The 23501-nt window shown below is 43.2% G+C and overlaps 1 protein-coding gene across 7 annotated transcripts in view; it reads left to right on the top strand.

Moving 5' to 3' along the window:
• The window catches only part of vps54 (VPS54 subunit of GARP complex), a 142195-nt gene that overhangs the window by 13293 nt on the left and 105401 nt on the right, over positions 1 to 23501 (top strand). For 5 of the 7 annotated variants that reach the window (XM_070889763.1, XM_070889764.1, XM_070889760.1 and 2 more), the window contains exons 2-4: positions 18792 to 18960; positions 20167 to 20408; positions 21296 to 21383. In XM_070889763.1, coding sequence (XP_070745864.1) covers positions 18822 to 18960; positions 20167 to 20408; positions 21296 to 21383 — 469 coding nt within the window. In that variant the 5' untranslated portion in view covers positions 18792 to 18821. Of the gene's footprint in view, positions 1 to 3306; positions 3398 to 18791; positions 18961 to 20166; positions 20409 to 21295; positions 21384 to 23501 lie in introns of those variants that run through there. The other 2 variants (XM_070889761.1, XM_070889762.1) reach the window with 2 other exon arrangements.

Here is a 23501-nt window from a genome sequence, read left to right as displayed (position 1 = left end):
CGTTGTGCCCTGTCGGGGACAAAATCCGCACTGTGACTCCGGGAGGAGCTCTTCGGCCACGAGAAGAAGAAGGTTGAGGAGGACTCTAGTAACGACTTTCCCAGTGGTTGATAGCAGGGAGATTCCTCTGTATTTGCCACAGTCGGACTTGTCCCCTTTTTTAAAGATGGTCACGATTACTGGATCTCTGAGATCCCCCGGCATGCTCTCCTCCCTCCAGATGAGAGAGATGAGGTCGTGTATTTGCGTCAGCAGTGCCTCTCCGCCATACTTCAATGCCTCAGCAGGGATTTCGTCCGCACCCGTAGCCTTGTTGTTTTTAAGCTGTCTTATGGCTTTTTCTACCTCATGCAGCATTGGGGTCTCACTGAGGTGGTAGCGGGTAGCATGCTGCGAGATGGAGTCAATAACACTCGTGTCAAAGGCAGAGTCTCGATTAAGGAGACTCTGAGTCACGGCTTAAGGCTGAGGTCCAACAAAAAACCCGGGACCTAAAGAACAGGTGGTGGATGGAGAAAGCACAGGAGATACAGCAGTTGGCCGACAACCATGATGTATGAGGATTCTTCACCGCAGTCAAGGTCACCTACGGGCCAAACACCCAAGGCCCCACCCCACTGTTGGCCAAGAACGGGGAAACACTCACCAAGGATCCTAGGCAGTCAGGGCCCGCTGGAAGGAGCTCTATATAAATGCAAGTTGTTGGTGTAACATAAAAACATAAGAAATAGGTCATTTGACCCCTCGAGCCTATTCCGCCATTTAATAAGATCATGGCTGATCTGATCATGGACACAGCTCCACTTCCCTGCCCGCTCCCCATAACCCATTATTCCCTTATCGCTCAAAAATCTGTCTATCTCCGCCTTAAATATATTCAATGACCCAACCTCCACAGCTCTCTGGGGCTGAGAATTACACAGATTTACAACCCTTAGAGAAGAAATTCCTCTTCACCTCAGTTTTAAATGGGCGGCCCCTTATTCTGAGACTATGCCCCCAAGGTTTGATACAAGCTGAATATAACTTCTCTGCTTTTCAATTCTATCCCTCTAGAAATGATTTTTAATGGTTTTATTGACTTGCCTCGCTGTTAATGATTTGTGTATGTATACCAGATTCCTGTTTGTCCTGTAATTTAGCTCCACTTCAGCGGGGAGCTTGCCAAGGGTGAGATGGAGCAACATCATCATCCTAGGCTGCCCCTTGAACGAGGATGACTTGCTTCCACACCAAAAGGGATGAGTTCACAGATGTTTCAATGGAGGGGCCGATATTGCAGTCCTGAACTCCAGGGGTGGAAGATGCCTGTGCGTCGATTTTTTTTTAACGCGTGGTAACCGTTGCACATCAGCCACCACATGGACTTGACAGAGCTAGGCCTTTATCCAGTGGCAAGGGTAAACCAGGACAACTGGAGACCTGCTCTGCTGCATGGACCTAGTGTGCACACATATTGCAGTGTGGGCTGGCCAGTGCTGCCCCTGGGCCCTTGGCTCTTCTGGGCTCCGCACACTCATTTGCCGCACCTCCGCCACGATGTGTGACGGATAAAAGCCAATGACATCGCACCTGTAATAATTATCATTCAACAGTTCACGAGTAGCTAATGAGCCATAGAACTGGTATAAATGGCGAAGCATTGGTTGATCCAGCTGTGGAGGGCACAATATATTTTGAGAACTGGATGAATGCCAGTGAAGAAAATTACATTTATGAGCGGACATCAATCACTGTTGTACTGAAGCAACTTGCGCATTTTTAGAAGACTTGCATTCCCACAGCGCCCTTCACAGCTTATTTGCCATGGGCAAATTTGAGATGGAGCATTGCAGCAAGGAAGGATGGAGAAGAGCATTGGTGCAATGACACAGCCTTACTTGATCCCGATCCAAATGTGGAATGGGTCTGTGGTGGATCCGTTCAATCTCTGCCGCCTCCAGGCCAGATCCAAGGTCGTCCCATCCTCCGTCATCGAACTACAGTATGCAGTCGACGCCTGTGTCTGCACACACTCGGTGGCCGAATTCCAAGCCACCATCAACACCTTCACCGAGGCGTACGAGAGCATAGGCCTTACACTAAATATTCGTAAGACAAAGGTCCTCTGCCAACCACACAGCACTGCAGCCCGGTTATCAAAATCCACAGCGCAGCCTTGGACAACGTGGACCATTTTCCATACTTTGAGAGCCTACTGTCAATAAGGGCAGACATCGACGATGAGGTCCAACACCACCTTCAGTGTGCCAGTGCAGCCTGAGGAAGAGAGTGTTTGAAGACCAGGACCTCAAACCTGGCACCAAGCTCATGGTCTACAGAGCGGTAGTGATACAAGCCCTCATATACGGCTCAGAGACATGGACACCTCAAACCACTGGAGAAGTAGCACCAACGCTGCCTCTGCAAGATCCTGCAAATCTATTGGCAGGATAGGCGCATCAACGTCAGTGTCCTCGTTCAGGCCAACATCCCCAGCATCGAAGCACAGACCACGCTCGATCAGCTCTGCTGGACGGGCCACATGGACCGCATGCCTAACACAAGCGCGCTACTCGGAGCTCCGACACGGCAAGCGACCCCAGGTGGGCAGAGGAAACGTTTCAAGGACACCCTCAATGTCTCCTTGAAAAAATGTAACATCCCCAGCGACACCTGGGAATCCCTGGCCCAAGACTGCCCAAAGTGGAGGAAATGCATCCGGGAAGGCGCTGAGCACCTCGAGTCTCTTCACTGAGAGCAAGCTGAAGCTAAGCATCGACAGCAGAAAGAGCACGTTTGCCCCACCTGACAGAAACTGTAGGTCCCGCATTGGATTCTTCAGTCACCTGAGAACTCATTTCTAATGTGGAAGCAAGTCATCCTTTACTCCGAGGGACTGCTTATGATGATGATTTATATCCCCAGATCCCTTTGCTCCTTTACCCCATTCACACTCTCAGACAGGACCTGGTGCTGGAAAACATGTGAGACTGAGCCTGCGTCTGAATTTTCTGATTGGCTGGACCAGGCTCTCTGTCAGGTGGGATCATGTCTCTAGCTCCACAGGCCCCGCCCCCTGCCCCCACATGCCACGCCCCTGACCCCACATGCCCCGCCCTCTACCCAATAGGCCCCGCCCCTGGCCCTGCCCCTCCCTCTATCCAACAGGCCCCGCCCCTGCCCCCCACAGGCCGCGCCCCTGCCCCGTCTTCTACCCAACAAGCCCCGCCCCTGCCCCACAAGGCCCCGCCCTCTGCCCCCACAGGCCTGGGCCCCGCGCGGGGTATGCCGGGCCGGGCCGGCGGCTGGGAGGACCAATGGTGGCTCCGGCTCCGGGCGGCAGCGCCGTGGTTGCAGCGGCGGCGGGACAAACAGGCGGGCAGGCGCTAGGTGTCTTCATGCTCTGGGGGTGAGAGTGAGTAACGGAGCCTAGTGTCAGGAACCCGAGCAAAAGGCCGGCTGTGGGGAAGGGTCGACGCGGCCGGTTTGTGGTGACGGTTGGTGGCCGCTGTTGGTGAGGCGGGCTCCGGGCCGGCCTGAGCTCGGCCTAGGCCTCAGGCAGCGGGGTTTGTTGTTGTGCGAGTTTGGGGCAATGTCAGCGGCGAGGGCCAGGCCAACATTACAGTTTCATGTGGGTGAGGTTTAACTGTTGTGTCCTTCATAATAACACCGGAATAACGCCATTCCTGAATGTTCAGGAGATTGTATTATACAGATCATCATCACGGGCAGTCCCTCGAAACACAAAATAAACAGCACAAACTGGCCGTTCGGCCCAGCCAGCCTGAGCTGGCCAGTTCGGTGATGTTTACTTTATGTTTATAATTCTTCTTGCTGTGGCTCTGTAATTACCTGTTCACCAAAAGCACTTAAGTGGATTTCAATATGTTCTACCTTTCTTCGTCATTCTGTGTTACTCCTGATTTGCGGTGAAGCGTTTGGATTATTTGAATGATGATCTTGACAGAATATTTCAGCTATTCATACAATGATACAGCACAGAAGGAGGCCATTCGACCCATTGTGCCCCTGAAGGAGCTATCCATTAGTCCCACTCCCCGCTGCTCTTTCACCATAGTTTAGCAAATTATTTTCCTTCAAGTATTTATCCTATTCCCTTTTGAAAGTTACTACCTGAAAGCGTGGTGGAAGCAGTGAATCATCATAACTCAAGACAGTGACTCCACTTGATCCGAGTGCTTGTTTCCCAAATACAGTAGCGGACATGACCACTGTTACAGACAAATGGTAACTGAACCATTTCTAATTGTAAATAAGGATTTCACAGTACAAGTGTTAATGATTAGCAAACTGTCAAAATATAACACTGTACTTTGCTCTCTTATAGAACTTGGTTGTACAATTTCTAGATTATAATTTTGTGCGTGTGTTTGAACAAGGTAAGAAGGCCATAATTAATGTTGCCTTTGCCCTATTTGCTGCAAAATGCTAAAGAGTTTTGATTGTGTGAAATACAGGTCATCATTGAGCCGAATGGCCTCTTCCGTGCTGTATCGTCCTCTGATTCTATGATAATCCTATTTGTTTTAATGTAACCTTGTGAGATGAAAGTATTAATTTAAATTTATATTGCATATGATGCCATCTCTGATTTTTTTTTCATGATGTTGTAAATGGGAAAAATGGAGATAAAGTACAGCCTGTAGTTCCGTAATTCTGCACTTTAGATGACCATTTGCATTTTAATTGCTCAATTGGAAGTATTAACAAAATTATATTTTGCTTATGCTGATTTTGAGTTATTGCGTTAGTTTCTTTGTGAATGTAAATCCTATGTATGCAACTTCTCAACCTGGATCTTTCACATAACCCACCCTAAGCATAGGTCTGACCTTGAAGGTTAGCATGCAGGTACAGCAGGCGGTTAAGAAAGCAAATTGCATGTTGGCCTTCATAGCGAGGGGATTTGAATACAGGGGCAGGGAGGTGTTGCTACAGTTGTACAGGGCCTTGGTGAGGCCACACCTGGAGTATTGTGTACAGTTTTGGTCTCCTAACTTGAGGAAGGACATTCTTGCTATTGAGGGAGTGCAGCGAAGGTTCACCAGACTGATTCCCGGGATGGCGGGACTGACCTATCAAGAAAGATTGGATCAACTGGGCTTGTATTCATTGGAGTTCAGAAGAATGAGAGGGGACCTCATAGAAACGTTTAAAATTCTGACGGGTTTAGACAGGTTAGATGCAGGAAGAATGTTCCCAATGTTGGGGAAGTCCAGAACCAGGGGTCACAGTCTGAGGATAAGGGGTAAGCCATTTAGGACCGAGATGAGGAGAAACTTCTTCACCCAGAGAGTGGTGAACCTGTGGAATTCTCTACCACAGAAAGTAGTTGAGGCCAATTCACTAAATATATTCAAAAGGGAGTTAGATGAAGTCCTTACTACTCGGGGGATCAAGGGTTATGGCGAGAAAGCAGGAAGGGGGTACTGAAGTTTCATGTTCAGCCATGAACTCATTGAATGGCGGTGCAGGCTAGAAGGGCTGAATGGCCTGCTCCTGCACCTATTTTCTATGTTTCTATGTTTCTATGTATCTCCTTTAGCTGAGGTGGAAGATGGGTAATGTGCAGCCCTCGGTGCTGTTGTTTAGCAGGTTGCCAGAAGATATGGCGGAATCTCAGCAACAACAATGGACTTTAATGACAACTTTAATTGGGCTGAATTAGGTGGTGTCTGCAGTGTGGGAGCGTCAGCAGAGTGGGCTTTAATATAATGATTTTCAGGTTATTCATTTATTGGAATTCTGCCAATGTTTTTTTTACATAACATGACTTGTCAAAGGTCCAGTGAGACTTGTGAAAAATGTCTCCTCAGTCTACCATTGTAGTCATAGATCTCCTCTGTTCTAAAGGAAAGAGTCACTGTGTCTCTAGCCTCTCCTCTTAACCCTAATATGCCTCTCATCCCTAATATCATCCAAGTGAATTTCTTCTCCATGGTCTTGACATCCTTCATAAAGCAAAGCACCCAAAACTGGATGGAATATTTGCACTACGACTTAACCAGCCGTCGTCATCTTTCGTATGGTAGTAGCAAAGCAAATCAAATGTCAATATCTAGTCAGATATCCAAGCCAAATCTTTCAGTGTAACTGTGTGAATATCTTGTAGGCTGCCTGCGAATTTCCTGAGGGCAATGCTCAATGATGTGCTCCAGATTCTGATCATCCACAGTCGCATGATGGGTATGCTTTAATCTTCTATCTATGGAGAAGATGGTAGCATCTACCATGGCCAGTTCTGAGGCGGTTGATGGTTGTCCACTGTTTGCGAGGAAGGTTTGATCCTTCAAGTTTTTACTGTAGGGTCCTCCTATAAGGAATCCATTCCGTATGTCGCAGTTCTTCCAAGCATTTCTCCTTCGGTCATTAAGGCTGAAGGGAGATCGCTGAAGGGCTTCGACGACGGTCCAAAATGATTTGAGACGGGTTGGTGGTAGGTTGTTCAAGTCGGCCTGGATCAGCATGTCTTTGCTGGTGTAGCGGTTGTATTCTCTGGAGACTGCATATTCACGGTGTAGGTGTGGTGGTGCGATATTTGCAAGCACGGGCAACTACGGTGTTGGTGTTGATAAAAGTGTCCCGGTGATAATTCTCAGTAGAATTCAGCTGGACATCAACGGATTTGACATGCGGACTTGATGGTCATGCCAGAGAGCAGTACTCCGCTGTAGAGTACACCAGGGCGAGTGCTGCCGGACGGAGGGTTTGAGCGTCTGCTCCCCATGTGGATCCGGCGAGTTTCAGGATCAAGTTGACCCAACTCTTTAGTTTCTTCCCAAGGTTCTGGAGATGTCTATATGTCCGGGTGCGATCAAGCGTGACTCCTAAATAAGAGGATTTTTTGGCATGGTTTATGTCTGCGCCGCAGAAGGAGACTTTCAAAGCTTGGTTTGCTTGATGGGTGTTGAGGTGGAGTGTTGAGGTGTCAGTCTTTTGTGGATTTGGCTAAAGTAGCCATCGGCGGAAGTAGGCCTCTATTCTCTGTAAATCACTGGTCAGGGTCTCCTCGGTGATGGACAGATTCATGTTTTGTGTGACCAAGGCAATGTCATCAGCGTATACAAATTTGCGGGACTCTGTTTCGGGCAGGTCACTGGTGTAAACGTTTAATAATATGGGTGCCAGGACAGAACCCTGAGAGTCTGTTGTTGAATATCCTATAACTGCTCTTCTGGGTGCCAGAGTACACACGGAAGCATCGGTTGCTAAGCATGGAGTTGAGAAGATGGATTGTTCTGTAGGGTAAAAGGGTGGAGAGCTTGAACAGCAGTCCATGTTTCCATACTGTGTCATACGCCACTGACAGGTCCACGAGTGCTACAGTGGTCTTGAGCTGGCACTGGAAACCTGCTTCAATGTGCGTTGTTAAAGTTATTACTTAGTTCCAGCAGTTACGGCCGTTCCGGAAGCCCACTTGCTCCTTAGAAATGGTTGACTCAATGATGGAGGCTAGTCTATGGAGTAGTAGCTTCTCCAGCACTTTATAACTTGCAAAGTAAGGAGATCGGGTGGTAGCTGGAGGCTTCAGGTATTCGTCCTCTGCTTTAGGAGGGCAATTATTTTAGTCTCCCTCCAAATAGGTGGAATTTTACCTGTTGTCAGTACCTCGGAGAAGAAGGAGGTAAACCATCTCTGCGCTTTGGGTCCCATTGCTTTTAAGAATTCAGGGTAAACACCATCTGGATCAGCACCTTTTCCAGATTGGGTTGTCGACAGGGCTGTATTTAGTTTGTCCAAGGTGAATGGATCAGACATAGTTGACTATCTTGGTGCCGACGTCAAGTTTGTCGAAAGCTGCCGCTTCACCTAGCGTCGGTATTCTTTGTCTACCAGAGCCTTTGATGTTTAGTATAGATCAGTGATTTGCATAGATACAATATTCTTACTAAGGCATAACCAATGATTTGTATAGGTTTAGCAATACTTGTTTTTGCTTTGGTGCTCTATGCCCATATTTAAGACCCCATATGCTTTTTTAAAACAGCTTTAACAATTTGGCATTCCATTTTTAAAGATTTTGTATCTGAACCCTTGAGTCTCTCTGACCCTCTACTTTTAGAGTACAGGTTGAACCTCTCTTATCTGGGACTCCTTTATCCGGCACCACCCCTCGTCCGGCACCATTCCCGGGTGGCGCATGCGCAGAATGCAGCCGGTCAAAATCCTACTCACCAATATAATCTTTCTCCTCGATTGGCTGCCTCCTCCTTGTTGCCCTGCTGGAACTCCTGCAGCCACGGTCCTTGGGGCCACGCCAGCTCTTCGGGCCGGTCTCTCCTCACCCCCCCCCTGGGCCGATGACCTCCCCATATCCGGAAAAATCCCTCATCCGGCACAGGCCAGGTCCCGAGGGTGCCGGTTAAGGGAGGTTCAACCTGTATATTGCCTCTTATCCTTCCTTCTAAAATGTAATCACTTCATTTTTCTCCTGCATTTAATTTCATCAGACAATTATTGCCCGATTTAATATTGGTGTCCCCCCTGAAGTTGATTGCAAACCTACATTCCTTATTTGTGTGACATCTGCAAATTTTGATATTGTGCACTACATACCCAAGTCTAGATGTATATGTATATTGAGAAGAACAATGGTCCCAACATTGATCTCTGGGATACACCATTGCTTGCTTACATAAAATATTAACATTGTCACAGTTATACCATTAATACTGTAAATTTCAGATATGCTGAAGGCTAAATTACTATTCCTCTAGCTCTGGTTTCAGTATGATACTGTTCCATTCTTAGTACGTGGGAAAGCTCTGGCTGTATCTTATGACAGCTTAACTTGGCACAAATGTTGTCTTTGTTCATTATTAATTTACCAGTATGCTTTGACCCAGGAACCTCACTATTTATGTTTCTGAAATGAAAGATAACTTTAAAAAAGGGGAATAAAAAAATCACCATAAATTTATGTTTATATTGTTTGCTATTATGAATTTGGTGACACCAATAGATCTTGTTTTCAATGGCCCATTGTAAAATGTGGTATAAATGTGCTTTTAAATACTAAATGTGACTTGTCGAGTTGTTGTTCGATGAATTCCCTTTTATTTAAGAGTACAGGTAGTACACAAATTTACCAAGTTATTTTTGCACCCTGCCTGGATGTTCACAAACGCCTACTCTCAAACACTGGGACAATTTCAATTTGGTGTAAAGTAGTCTCGAAGTGTCATTTTCTTTCTATCTTTTCTGAGTTGCAATATGCAAAGATAAAGATAATAGGCATCAAGGAACCTTTTAATGGTTTTTGGTTCTTGTAAAAGGGCACTGGAGAAGGTTTACTAGGATAAAACTGCGAGGTTATACCTGCCAGGAAATATTGATCAGACTGGGGCTCTTTTTTTAAAAAAAAGAGAAGTCTGAGGGAATGATCTAATATAGGTCTTTAAGATTATGAAGGGATTTGATAGGGTAGATGTCAAGAAAATGTTTCCATTTGCTCGGGACATCAGCATTAGAGGCCATAAATATCAGATAGTCACTGATAAATTCAATAGGAAATTTAGGAGAAACGTCTTTACCCAGAGAGTGGTTAGAATGTGAAACTTGCTATCACATGGAATAGTTGAGGCAAATAGTATAGATACATTCAAAGGGAAGTTTAGATAAACACGAGGGAGAAAGGATATGCTGATAGGGTTAGATGAAGAAGGGTTGGAGGAGGCCCGTCTGGAGCATAAACTCCAGCATGTATCTGTTGGCCTGAATGGCCTGTTTCTCTGCTGTAAATTACTATGTAATAAGGTAATTCTGAATTCTGTCTGTCAGAAAGATAAAAACACACAGCAGTGCAATAATTTCACATAAGATACACTCTTGCATAAACATAAATGTAAATACTGTACTACAAGATAAAAGGAAACCATATAAATAGACATATGATTTGAATTCAACTTAAGTCATAATGCTTTAAAGTATTATGACTTAAGTTGAATTCAATATGACTTAAGTTGAATTCAAATCATATGTCTATTTATATGACTTCCTTTTATCTTGCAGTACAGTGTATACATTGAATGTTTGTTGGTATTTTTTCCGGTTACCTGTTGATGGAGTATAGATGTTAAAAATAAAATGGAGCTGTAATTATACTACTGTAGGCTGCCAAATGGTAGTGCAAATACAAACTCTTTGAAACACTAAGCTAAATATGTGTTTTCTGTTATCCTTTTAAGTCAATGCAACACAAGAGTTTGATTTAGTTTTTGCTTGTTTCTGTTTGTCTTGTGCTAAAACAGAGTAAGACAGTCCCCTTCAAAGAGGGCGCAACTATTCAGTCATACTCTCAATACAGCCCAGGGAATCATTTGCAGCCTATACGTCTTCCTCCTCACGTGTGACTTTCAGTTCACCTCGTCCCCTCTTTCTCTAGATTTGCATTAATGGTCCACTTTGTTGTCGGATGTTCCTGACCCTGGGATTCAGCGCTTTTTTCTCTCGCCTTTCAACAGTAAAACATGAGTGAAACTGAAATAGCCACTTGGCATCTCCCTGCTGAAACATAATTTATATAAATAACTTGGAGATAAGAGAATAATAAAGTTTGCTGACGATAGCAAATTTGAGGACATTGGAAACTGGGGAAGAGAGGGATTGCAGGAGGTCAGGCTGGTTAGCAGGATGAATAGGTTCATAGGTGTGGGATGAATAGGTTCATAGGTGTGTGATAGATGCAGAGAAATATGAATTAATGTGTTTTGACAAAAAGAACAGTGAAGAAAATCTATACTCTACAAATGGAGGAACAGATATTTGACTGCAGAGACCTATATGTTTAAAGGCAAGAGTGCTTGTAGAAAAAGTCATATTCAAATAAGATTCTAGATTTTATATTCCATAAACTTGAGGTCATCCAAAACTCTGCTGCCTGTGTCCCAGCTCGCTCCAAGTCCTGTTCACTTGCCAGCCCTGTGCTCGCTGACCTACATTGGCTCCCGGTTAAGCAATGCCTCAATTTTAAAATTCTCATTTTTGTTTTCAAATCCCTGCATGGCCTCACCCCTCCCTATCTTGTAATCTTCTCCAGCCCCGCAATCTGCTGAGATCTCTGTGCTTCTCTAATTCCGGGCTCTTGAGTATCCCCGATTTCCATCGCTCCACCATTGGTGCCTGTGCCTTCAGCTGCCTAGGCCCTAAGCTCTAGAATTCCCTCCCTAAACCTCTCCCTCTCTTTCTTCCTTTAAGACGATCCTTAAAATCTACCTCGTTGACCAAGCCTTTCGTCATCTGCCTTGATATTTCCTTATGTGACTCAGTGTAAAATGTTGTTTGCTAATGCTCCTGTGAAGTGCCTTGAGACACTTTACTGTGCTAAAGAGGCTATATAAATACTAGTTGTTGGCGTTGACATTCAACTAAGAACAAGTGTTGAAATTTTACAAGACATTGGTTAGGCCACAGGTATAGTATGACAGTTCTACACACCCAATTATAGGACTTGTATTTGATTCATGGATAGTGTACAGTAAAGCTTCACGAGAGTGATATCGGGAGTTAAAAGGTTTAGTTATGGAAAATAAAACCCTGGCCTCTTCTCACTAAAACAGAGAAGGTTAAGGAAGACCTAATAGAATTTTTCAGAATTGTGGAAGACTTTGAGTGTAATAGCTTCTGCTGGTTTGTAAATTGATAATGAGGGCAAAGAACGAAAGGAAAAATTGAACTTTTTGGAACGTGGTAGGCCATTATGACATGGAATGCTTCACCATAAGTGGCTACTAATTGGGAGACAATATAACGCCACTTACAATGAAATTGGATATGTATTTGACAAGGATACAGGCAAATGTCATTAGAGTAGACTGCTGCAGTTGAATAGCTAGCCCCCACATACACGCTGGGCCAAATGGTCACCTTCTGAGTTACAATTCCAAGGGCTAGATTTTCGGTTGTCAGTGAAAACCGTAGTTTTACATCAAAATTACGTTTTCGCTGCACTGCTGTTTTTAGGCATAAATTTTGGCCTTTATGTCTGGGCACATTGCTAAAGTCGGGGTTGCATAAGGATTCATGGCGCAAACCATGAGTTTCGGCAACTTTAGTCCGAGGCCGGTCGCGCACCGAGAGAGGCCTTAGGGGGAGGGGAGGAAATTGCAAAAAACATTCACAAAACCCTTACCTACTAAATCGCTGAAAAATAATTTAAAAATGAAAACTTTAACTTATCTTTTTTGCAGTTCTTCATACTTACCACTGCTGGCAGGGCTACACCGACAGATTTGACCCTGTCGCTAAACTGGGTGTGGCGGAGAGTGCCAAAAGTACGACGATAACGCAATCCGCAGCGTTGCACATTGTTTCACGTCGGCGCATCTCTCCCCGGCAATACGTTGAAGCGCCGCTGCAAAGAGGTGCCCGAAGACCGGGTTTTTGCCGTGGAGGGTTAAATCGCGGCGAAAACAGGGTCGCAAAGTTGACGCAAATCTAGCCCCAAGACTCTGTGACTCATTAGAAATCAGGAGTTCACTGTGTGAGGAATGGCAGGCTTATCACTGCTTCTCACAACCCCAGCGGGACATGGTGGAGTATTTCTGGTAGTGGCCCTGAATCAAGCCTCAACTTGGAATTTGGAATATTCGGAACCCAGGAGAGGGCTCTGAGCTAGTTAGAGTGGGTGAGAGCTCAGATGAACAGGACCCCAAGAAAGAATGCAAAAGGCAGGAGGCAACAGAGCAGAGTAGCACTGGGGTAAGTGTAAACCACAAGGTGATAGGAAGGGACAATATGTATGAATATAAAGGGGCTGCAGGAGGGGTCAAAACTAAAAATCATGGTTTAAAAACTAGTATTAAAACACTCTACCTAAACGCACGCAGCATTCGAAATAAAGTAAATGAGTTGACGGCACAAGTCATTACAAATGGATATGATTTGGTGGCCATTACAGAAACGTGGTTGCAGGGTGGCCAAGACTTGGAATTAAACATACAGGGGTATCTGACAATTCGGAAAGATAGACAAGAAGGGAAAGGAGGTGGGGTAGCTCTGTTAATAAAGGATGATATCAGGGCCGTTGTGAGAGATGATATTGGCTCTAATGAACAAAATATTGAATCATTGTGGGTGGAGATTAGAGATAGTAAGGGGAAAAAAGTCACTGGTGGGTGTAGTTTATAGGCCCCCAAATAATAACTTCACGGTGGGGCGGACAATAATGAAGGGAATAATGGAGGCATGTGAAAAAGGAACGGCAGTAATCATGGGGGATTTTAACCCACATATCGATTGGTCAAATCAAATCGCACGGGGTAGCCTTGAGGAGGAATTCATAGAATGCATACGGGATTATTTCTTAGAACAATATGTTACAGAATCTACAAGGGAGCAAGCTATCTTAGATCTGGTCCTGTGTAATGAGACAGGAATAATAAACGATGATCTAGTAAAAGATCCTCTCGGAATGAGTGATCACAGTATGGTTGAATTTGTAATACAGATTGAGGGTGAGGAAGTAGTGTCTCAAACGAGCGTACTATGCTTAAACAAAGGGGACTACAGTGGGATGAGGGCAGAGTTGGCTAAAGTAGACTGGAAACACAGACTAAAAGGTGGCACAATTGAGGAACAGTGGAGGACTTTTAAAGAGCTCTTTCATAGTGCTCAACAAGAATATATTCCAGTGAAAAAGAAGGGCGGTAAGAGAAAGGATAACCAGCCGTGGATAACCAAGGAAATAAAGGAGAGTATCAAATTAAAAACCAATGCGTATAAGGTGGCCAAGGTTAGCGGGAAATTAGAAGATTGGAAAATTTTAAATGATAGCAAAAAATTACTAAGAAGACAATAAAGAAAGGAAAGATAGATTACGAAAGTAAACTTGCGCAAAACATAAAAACAGATAGTAAAAGCTTTTACCGATATATAAAACGGAAAAGAGTGACTAAAGTAAATGTTGGTCGTTTAGAAGATGAGAAGGGGGATTTAATAATGGGAAATGTGGAAATGGCTGAGACCTTAAACAATTATTTTGCTTCAGTCTTCACAGTGGAAGACACAAAAACCATGCCAAAAATTGCTGGTCACGGGAATGTGGGAAGGGAGGACCTTGAGATAATCACTATCACTAGAGGGGTAGTGCTGGACAGGCTAATGGGACTCAAGGTAGACAAGTCCCCTGGTCCTGATGAAATGCATCCCAGGGTATTAAAAGAGATGGTGGAAGTTATAGCAGATGCATTCGTTATAATCTACCAAAATTCTCTGGACTCTGGGGAGGTACCAGCGGATTGGAAAGCAGCTAATGTAACGCCTCTGTTTTAAAAAGGGGGCAGACAAAAGGCAGGTAACTATAGGCCGGTTAGTTTAACATCTGTAGCGGGGAAAATGCTTGAAGCTATCATTAAGGAAGAAATAGCGGGACATCTAGATAGGAATAGTGCAATCAAGCAGACGCAACATGGATTCATGAAGGGGAAATCATGTTTAACTAATTTACTGGAATTCTTTGAGGATATAACGTGCATGGTGGATAGAGGTGTACCGATGGATGTGGTGTATTTAGATTTCCAAAAGGCATTTGATAAGGTGCCACAAAAAAGATAACTGCAGAAGATAAAGGTACGCGGAGTCAGAGGAAATGTATTAGCATGGATTGAGAATTGGCTGGCTAACAGAAAGCAGAGAGTCGGGATAAATGGGTCCTTTTCAGGTTGGAAATCGGTGGTTAGTGGTGTGCCACAAGGATCGGTGCTGGGACCACAACTGTTTACAATATACATAGATGACCTGGAAGAGGGGACAGAGTGTAGTGTAACAAAATTTGCAGATGACACAAAGATTAGTGGGAAAGCGGGTTGTGTCGAGGACAGAGAGAGGCTGCAAAGAGATTTAGATAGGTTAAGCGAATGGGCTAAGGTTTGGCAGATGGAATACAATGTTGGAAAATGTGAGGTCATCCACCTTGGGAATATTATTTGAATGGGGAGAAATTACAACATGCTGCGGTGCAGAGGGACCTGGGGGTCCTTGTGCATGAAACTCTTTTAGAATCCCAAAAAGTTAGTTTGCAGGTGCAGCAGGTAATCAGGAAGGCGAATGGAATGTTGGCCTTCATTGCGAGAGGGATGGAGTACAAAAGCAGGGAAGTCCTGCTGCAACTGTACAAGGTATTGGTGAGGCCGCACCTGGAGTACTGCGTGCAGTTTTGGTCACCTTACTGAAGGAAGAATATACTGGCTTTGGAGGGGGTACAGAGACAGTTCACTAGTCTGATTCCGGAGATGCGGAGGTTACCTTATGATGATAGATTGAGTAGACTGGGTCTTTACTCATTGGAGTTCAGAAGGATGAGGGGTGATCTTATAGAAACATTTAAAATAATGAAAGGGATCGACAAGATAGAGGCAGAGAGGTTGTTTCCACTGGTCGGGGAGACTAGAACTAGGGGGCACAGCCTCAAAATACGGGGGAGCCAATTTAAAACCGAGTTGAGAAGGAATTCCTTCTCCCAGAGGGTTAGGAATCTGTGGAATTCTCTGCCCAAGGAAGCAGTTGAGGCTAGCTCATTGAATGTATTCAAATCACAGATAGATAGATTTTTAACCAATAAGGGAATTAAGGGTTATGGGGAGCGGGTGGGTAAGTGGAGCTGAGTCCACAGCTCGAGGGGCTAGATGGCCTATTCCTGTTCCTAATTCTTATGTTCTTATGTGGCAGAGGATGGGTAACTTGTTGCTAATATGTCCTTACTATACAGTTTAAATGCACACCAGGCGCATACTTGAGAGAAGGTCACTCTGTGACCAGTTACCTTTATTACCAAGACCTCAAGTGATGAAGGTGGGTGGAGCTTCCCCTTTTATACCGGAAAATCCAGGTTCGGAGTGTCTCCCACAAGTTCGCCCCCTATGGTCAATGTTCTCAAGGTGTAAAACTTAGGTCAGCTTATACATGGGTTACAATGATAGTTGAATACATGACATGACATCACATCCCCCCCCCCAAAGTCTTATTGGGATCAGAGGTTAAGTCTCTCTGGAGGTTTACGCTCCCTTGTAGAGTGCATGAGTTGGGGCTCCGGTTGTTGGGCGCTGGCCTGAGTGTCTGCTGTTTGCGGTGCCTCAGGCTTGTTCAGACTGCCCACAGTGACTGGGCTCTCCTCCACTTGGTTCCGGTGTTCGGTCACCTGTGGTGGAGTAAACTCTACGTCGTGTTCTTCCTCTGCTTCTTCTATGGGGTTGCTGAACCTCCTTTTAGTTTGATCCACGCATTTGCGGCAGATTTGTCCATTGGTAAGTTTAACTACCAAAACCCTATTCCCCTCTTTGGCAATCCCAGTGCCTGCAAGCCATTTGGGCCCTGCAGTGTAATTAAGGACAAAAACAGGGTCATTGACATCAATACTTCCAGAACAGTACTGCAGTCTCACCTGGTTCCTCAGCCCAATCCTAGGATTGATCTTCACTCCTCTGATCGGTTCTGCAAGTGACAGCTGCACCTTGACCTGGGGCCGCCGGTGGCCTTTTATCCTGTCTCTTTGTATTGGAGTTCTTTTTGGGGTTGCACTATTTTTAAGTGACTCCCTCATAGGTAAATATGGAACTGTTGCACTTATTTCAGTAGTTACAGTGCAAGTAATATTTTGTATTCACAGCCTTGTAAATAATTTGAAAGTAAATTGGCCCAATTATAATGTCAACTTCATTGATTAAAAGCCTCCGAAGTAGTCTAACACTCACTTTACACTTGAAACCTGTGTTTTGTTTGTAGCATATATGAAGCTGAGAGAATATCTTCTGTGAATCCCACAAGTAGCTGTATGGATTAATAGATAACAAATATTGATGTGCAAAATCTCAGTTGTGCGCTTGAGAAGCTCTAGCTGAGGATAAGGGGCAGACCATTTAGGACTGAGATGAGGAGAAACTTCTTCACTCAGAGTTGTTAATCTGTGGAATTCCCTGCCGCAGAGAGTTGTTGATGCCAGTTCATTGGATATATTCAAGAGGGAGTTAGATATGGTCCTTACGGCTAAAGGGATCAAGGGGTATGGAGAAAAAGCAGGAAAGGGGTACTGAAGGAATGATCAGCCATGATCTTATTGAATGGTGGTGCAGGCTCGAAGGGCCTACTCCTGCACCTATTTTCTATGTTTCTAATACAGTAATACCGGGCCTAACAGAGCTAAATTATGAGGACAGGTTGCATATACTAGGTTTGTATTACCTTGAATATAGAAGGATATGGGGTGATCTAATTGAGGTATTTAAAATGATTAAAGAATTTGATAGGTTGGATAGAGAGAATCTCTTAATTCTGGTTGAGAATCAAGAATAAGGGAGCATAAAATTAGAGCTAGTCTGTTCAGGGGTAATGTCAGAAAGCACTTCTTCACATCAAAGGGTCGTGGAAATCTGGAACTGTCTTTCCCCCCAAAAAGCTGTTGAGGCTTGGGAGGGTCAGTTGAAAATGTCAAAACTGAGATTGATAAATTTTTGTTAGGCACGAGTATTAAGTATTACAGAACCAAGGCAGGTGGATGGAGTTAAGGTACAGATCAGCCATGATCTAATTGAATGGCAGAACAGGCTAGAGGGACTGAATGGCCTCTTCCTGCTTCTAAGTTCCCTTTTGAACATTTGCAGAAAATCTGCATCAACTGCATAAAAAGAAAAACCTCCTGACTTCTAACCTAGTTCTGTGTTTATGTAACTTCTATGCATGCCTCTTGGTTCTCCCTAATGTGTCCAAATTGAGGGCTAGACTGTGTACATGTGCACAGATTATTTGAATAAGCTAAAATAAGAACAAAGGGACATGCATTATTTCTCCAAAGCACCAACATTTCTTCATTTTTTTTTCTTCACTCTTATCCCCTCCTCTTTGACTGTCATCATATAATGCCTGATTTCTCATGTTTGTTTGAAGCACATTTTACTTCCAACATAACATTCCATTCTTCAGTGAAGAAAATGAACATCCTTTACTAAAATGAACATCCTTTACTAACTCAGTCTTCATTGTTTTTATCTTCTACCCTCCAATCCAAACATCAATTGCATTAAGTAAAATAGAATATTATTTTTGCTAATTTCCTTCATTTTAAACTTCTCACAATCCCGATTATTCATAGACTTAAGGTCTTAACCTATTAACAAATCTCACTTAAATCTCCCCATTCATATATCTGATGTGATGAGCTATACCACCGTAAACCCACTAGTATTTTCAAAGTGTGGCTTACATAGAATCATAGAATAGTACAGCACAGAAGGAGGCCATTTGGGCCATCAAATCTGCACTGGCTCTTTCGAAAAACGATGCCGTTAACTCCGCTCCCTGGCTTTTTCCCCATATCTCTGCAATTTTTTCTCCTTCAAGTATTTATCCAGTTCCCTTTTTGAAGGCTACTATTGAATCTATCCACCACCCTATCAGGCAGTGATTTTCTGATGGACCCTGACCAGTAACTCGGAAAAATTATTTTATATCCTTGCACGCGGTATTAAACTTGGAACAGGATTGGTCTAAAACAGCTCTGATGCTGCTGTCATGGGCCTATTGGGAATGTAAGGCAAGCTTCACTTGTGCGTCACCTATTTTCTTTGTTCAAACAGAATACTGGAAAATAAATTTCATTTCATTAAATTTTCTCCAAATTAAAAGAAAAATCAAAATCTTTCAAACCAGCTGTTAGTAATTACACTTCAACAGGCGCTTAAAAAACACTATCAAGGGAAAGCTCTCGCTCCAAGATAAATTGGTGATTTAAAAAACACCTTTTCTGCTTTCCACAAGTTTGTGATTTTTGATTGTGTTTTTTCTTTGTATCTGTACAGCTAGGCACCTTCTTGGGATGCCCTTATGCAATGGCTTCAAGCCATAGTTCTGCACCAGTGCCTCGTCCAAGCAGCGGCGATGGAAAGTTCAAAAAAGAAATGGATCCTTCTACAAAACCCTTTAAAGCCGTTAGATCATTGCCAGATGTCTGTCCCAAGGAACCAACAGGTAACCCAATTTTAGTTCTTGTCTTTCTTTCACCCCCTCACCCCGCGCCCCGTTCTCCAGTGTCTGACATTTACCCTCAACACTTGCTCATAGATAACTTTGGGTACTCAGTGATGTGGGGAATTCCAGGCATAAACCTGTATGTTTCACAAAGACTTTAAAAAGAAACATTTACAAAGGGTATGGGAACAAGAGGGCACCTCTTTCAAAGAGCCAGCACAGACATGATGGGCTGAATGGCAGCCTCCTGTGCTGCATTCATCTATTTTGGTATGATTTGTAAATGCTTAAAATACAGCAGTATCCACAGTTATTCAGTGTGGTTATTCTATATATGTGAATTTATACTGAGGGACTATATGTTCTTGAAATTCTGCAGAACAGAATCTTGAGCAATGAGAGAATTTGGATTGAAGAACTCAAACTTTAATAGAAGCCTCACTTGTTGAATCTATAATTCTGTTTGAAGAGATTAGAAATTGCTGTAACATTGTTCCATTGAACTTGCACATGCTAGTATAAACCACACTGACCTTGGAGATTCGTTCATAACTGTTTCTGGTTGTTATTGCCAATTCTTCTGCTGTTCACTGCATTTTACTTGTAATCAGATGCACGACTGCCTTGCTGCTTACGTGCTACTGCATCTAGAAACTGTCCAAGAAATCTGATCAGAACATCTCTGTGCTAACAGAGTGCCTACCTCTATTCAATTTGAAATAATTTTTGATCCATTATGATCAGAGTGCCTTAATAAATTTGCTGCTGGTGCACGAACAGGGATAGTTTCAGTGTAACCTATGGCATTGTTTTAGTTTAGAAGTAGTGTGACAACACAATTCACATCATAGTTTTTAAGTTAACGCTCATTATTTTCCAAATATTGCAATAATCCCAGTGACTAATAAAATTCAATCATTTCTGATAAAGTAAATTGTGCTCATTCCTTTGCTCCATGGCTCAGAGGTGTGATGCTCCCTTCCACCGTTGTATCTCCTAACATCAGATCCATTGACATTGGCACAGGCCATGAACCAGAATGTCTGCCCATCTGAGGAATGGTACAGTGTGGGGAGACAAAGTTCGTTAAAGCGCAGGTGCAGTTTTGAAATGCAGCAATGACTTTAGTTTCTGATATTGGCTTTGTGTTGTACTTTCCAAGTTCTTTATTTGTTGTAATGTGAGTAATGCATTCTGTCTTTACAGGCGATTCTAGCAGTTTATGTGATAGCCCATCAGTGGTGGCAGATCAGCATAGGTGGACTGTTTATCATTCCAAAGTGAACCTTCCAGCAGCATTGAACGACCCCAGACTGTCTAAAAGGGAATCTGATTTCTTCACAAAAACATGGGGACTGGATTTTATGGAGACCGAAGTTATGCCTTCCTTCTACCTCCCACCAATCACCAAGGAACACTTTGCACCCTACCTACAGGATATGACTTCTGTAAGGACTGGTAGAAGACAAACTTTACTTCAGCTTTTTGCATCACTTGCAGGGGAATTTTCCTCCATTTAGACTATTTTGAGCACCACACGTAAGGAAAGATTTAAAGGCATTAGAAAGCGTACAGAGGAGGTTTACCAGGGTGTTACCAGGAATGGGGGACTTCAGTTAGGAGCAGGAGTTGGAAAAGTTGGACTTCGAACAGAGAAGATTAGAAGGTTAATGGAGGATTTCAAGACGAGAGGTTTTGTTAGAGTAATTGGGAGAAAAAATACTCCCTCTGGCGAGTGGGTCAAGAACTAAAGGTCATAGATTTAAAATCATTGGCAAACGATCTAAGGGGAGATGAGGAGAAATTGTTTTACTCCGAGAGTTGATGGTATTCTGAAATGGTCTATCTGAAATGGTGGTGGAAACTGATTTCATAAATAATTTGAAAAGGAAGTTAAACAGGTACTTGAGGATGAGGAAATTATGGGGTTACGGAGAAAAAGCAGGGAGTGTGGGAATAAGTACGACTGCTCTTTCTAACAGCCGGCACAGGCACGACGGGCCGAATGGCCGCCACCTGTGCTGCAAATTTCTATGATTCTAGATATTGCTATATTTTTAATCTTTAGTTAGCTGTAATCACACACCCACCTGCATCATTATTTTATAACTGTTTTTACAAAGCAGTAGTTTTGAAAAAGATTGTACAAAGTTGATGAGGGCAGCTTGCTTCTCAAAATTAAACTCTGATTCTTCCTAGTAATTCAAGCCTCAAACCAAATAAATGACTTAATATTATTATAACTATCTACAGTATTTACCCTTTTAATAATTTATGTTTTGAGCTTTGTTTCTTGGAATTGTTTAATCTCATTTAACCTGATTCTCATTCTTAGCGACAAAGGATTCATGAAAAATCCAAGGCAACATGCCCGCTTAAGGATGGACTTGACCGAACACTCGCACCTATTGTACACAGCCACGGTATGACACATGACCATTTAGGTTTCGTCATCAATTATTTGAAAAAAAATCAGTACTTTTGCTTTTCATGCTGTGAACCTGCTGTTTCTGCAAGTAGTAGTTGAGATATATTGAGTTGCAAGCTATGTTAGACCAGGTGTTAAAATCCTTTTCAGGAAATCAGCAGTTTTATCTTGTACCTGTAGTAAAATGACAAATGTTACCTCATGATTTTTAGAAATTTGTGAAGTATTCTGATTACCTATTGTGCAGACAATGTCTGAATTTGAAAAGTCAGACAATGTTTGCCCTGCTGTGTTTGAATGCAGCAAGTTAAAGAAAGGCATTATCTGGAAAAATGCTTTTACATTCCTGACACAGGCTAGTCTTTTGTTTAATTCTTAGACAGCTGCCTGTGCTACACTCAGCAACCGGGAGCAGGCAGGCTTATTTTAAATAAGAGTGCAAATCAAGTCCTTTCAACCGGTCTGCTGTTTTCAGTTTTTCTGCATGATACTTGTAGAGTCCCAGTCACTATTTGATCTGTTTCAGCTGCTGCCTTCGTTTCCACCTGTTCCCAATTACAACATTTCTTCTGTTAAACCTGGTTTCCCCTTCATAAATATCCGACACCAAACACACCTTTATGGCCTCCATCTGACTTGTGTTTCTCTCTGGTTTCCCCCCTTTTGTTTAACTCCTAACATGCGCCCTTTGTTTCACCTGTTTGCCTCTTTATAGTTTAACTTTACTTTGTACTTTTATAGAATCATACGATATTTCTTCTCTTTTATGCTCCTTTGAACTCTGTTGGTCATCTAAGTATCACACACACTTTCCATTCATTTTAGCTTTCCTCCACAGTTCTTCTTAGACCTTGATTTGCTCCTAAGTTTTCTTTTGACAATTCTATACTTTTTAAACCACTGTGATCATGATCTCTGAAGTACAGTTCCCACCCCTTAAAATGTCCATGTTTAAAATGGGCAGTTGCTTACATTGACGAAAAAGCGCTAACCATTACCCATTTGCATTGATGTTCATGTCAAAGTTGCCGGTTATAGTGTCGTCAAAGTTCCTACCGTTTAGGTGATATTGTATGAATGAAGTGCAAATGAAAAACTGATCCATGTTTTTTAAATTATATTTATATTTAACAAAAATAACACATAATTGCAGCAGCAGAAATTTAGTGCCTTAATTAGGTATTTGGTTGTTAAATTACACAGAATTTCATAGAATATGCAGCACAGAAACAGACCATTCAGCTCAACTGGTCTGTGCTGGTATTTATACTCCACACGAGTCTCCTCCCATTTCATCTAACTCATCTGAGCCTTTCAGCATATCTTTCTATTCCTTTTTCTCTCATGCACCCGTCTAGTTTCCTTTTGAAAGCATCTAAGCTATTTGCCTCAACCACTTCCTGTGGTAGCGAGTTCCACATTCTAACCATTCTCTGAAAGAACTTTACATAAGGATTAGGAGCAGGAGTAGGCAATTTAGGCCCTTTGAGCCTGCTCCACCATTTAATAAGATCATGGCTGATCTTCGACCTCAACTCCACTTTCCCGCCCAATCCCCATATCCCTTGATTCCCAGAGGCCAAAAATCTCTCTCAGCCTTGGATATGCTCAACGACTCAGCATCCAAAGCCCATTGGGGTAGAGAATTCCAAAGATTCACAATCCTCAGTGAAGAAATTCCTCCTCATCTCAGTCTTAAATGGCTGACCCTTTGTCTTGAGACAATGTCCCCTAGTTCTAGACTCTCCAGCCAGGGGAAACAACCTCTCAGCATCTACCCTGTCAATCCACCTCAGAATTTTACATGTTTCAATGAGATCAACTCTCAATCTTCTAAACTCTAGAGAGTGTGGGCTCAATCTCTCCTCATAGGACAACCCTCTCATCCTAGGGATCTATCTAGTGACCCTAGTGAAATAAATTTTTCCTTATTTCCGTATTGGATTGATGAGTAACTATCTTGTGTTTATGGCCCCTAGTTTTGGATTCTCCAAGTGGAAACATTCTCTCCACATCTACCTTCTCAAACTAGTCAGAATTTTTAAAGAATTCTATCAGGTCACTTCTAAGTTTTCTCTTTTCTAAAGAAAAGAGCCCCAACCTGTTCAATCTT

This window comes from Pristiophorus japonicus, chromosome 9 (genome assembly GCF_044704955.1).
Source record: "Pristiophorus japonicus isolate sPriJap1 chromosome 9, sPriJap1.hap1, whole genome shotgun sequence".
Lineage (NCBI taxonomy): Eukaryota > Metazoa > Chordata > Chondrichthyes > Pristiophoridae > Pristiophorus > Pristiophorus japonicus.
Note: the sequence above shows the minus strand (reverse complement) of the source record. Positions and strands in the feature narration are given on the sequence as shown.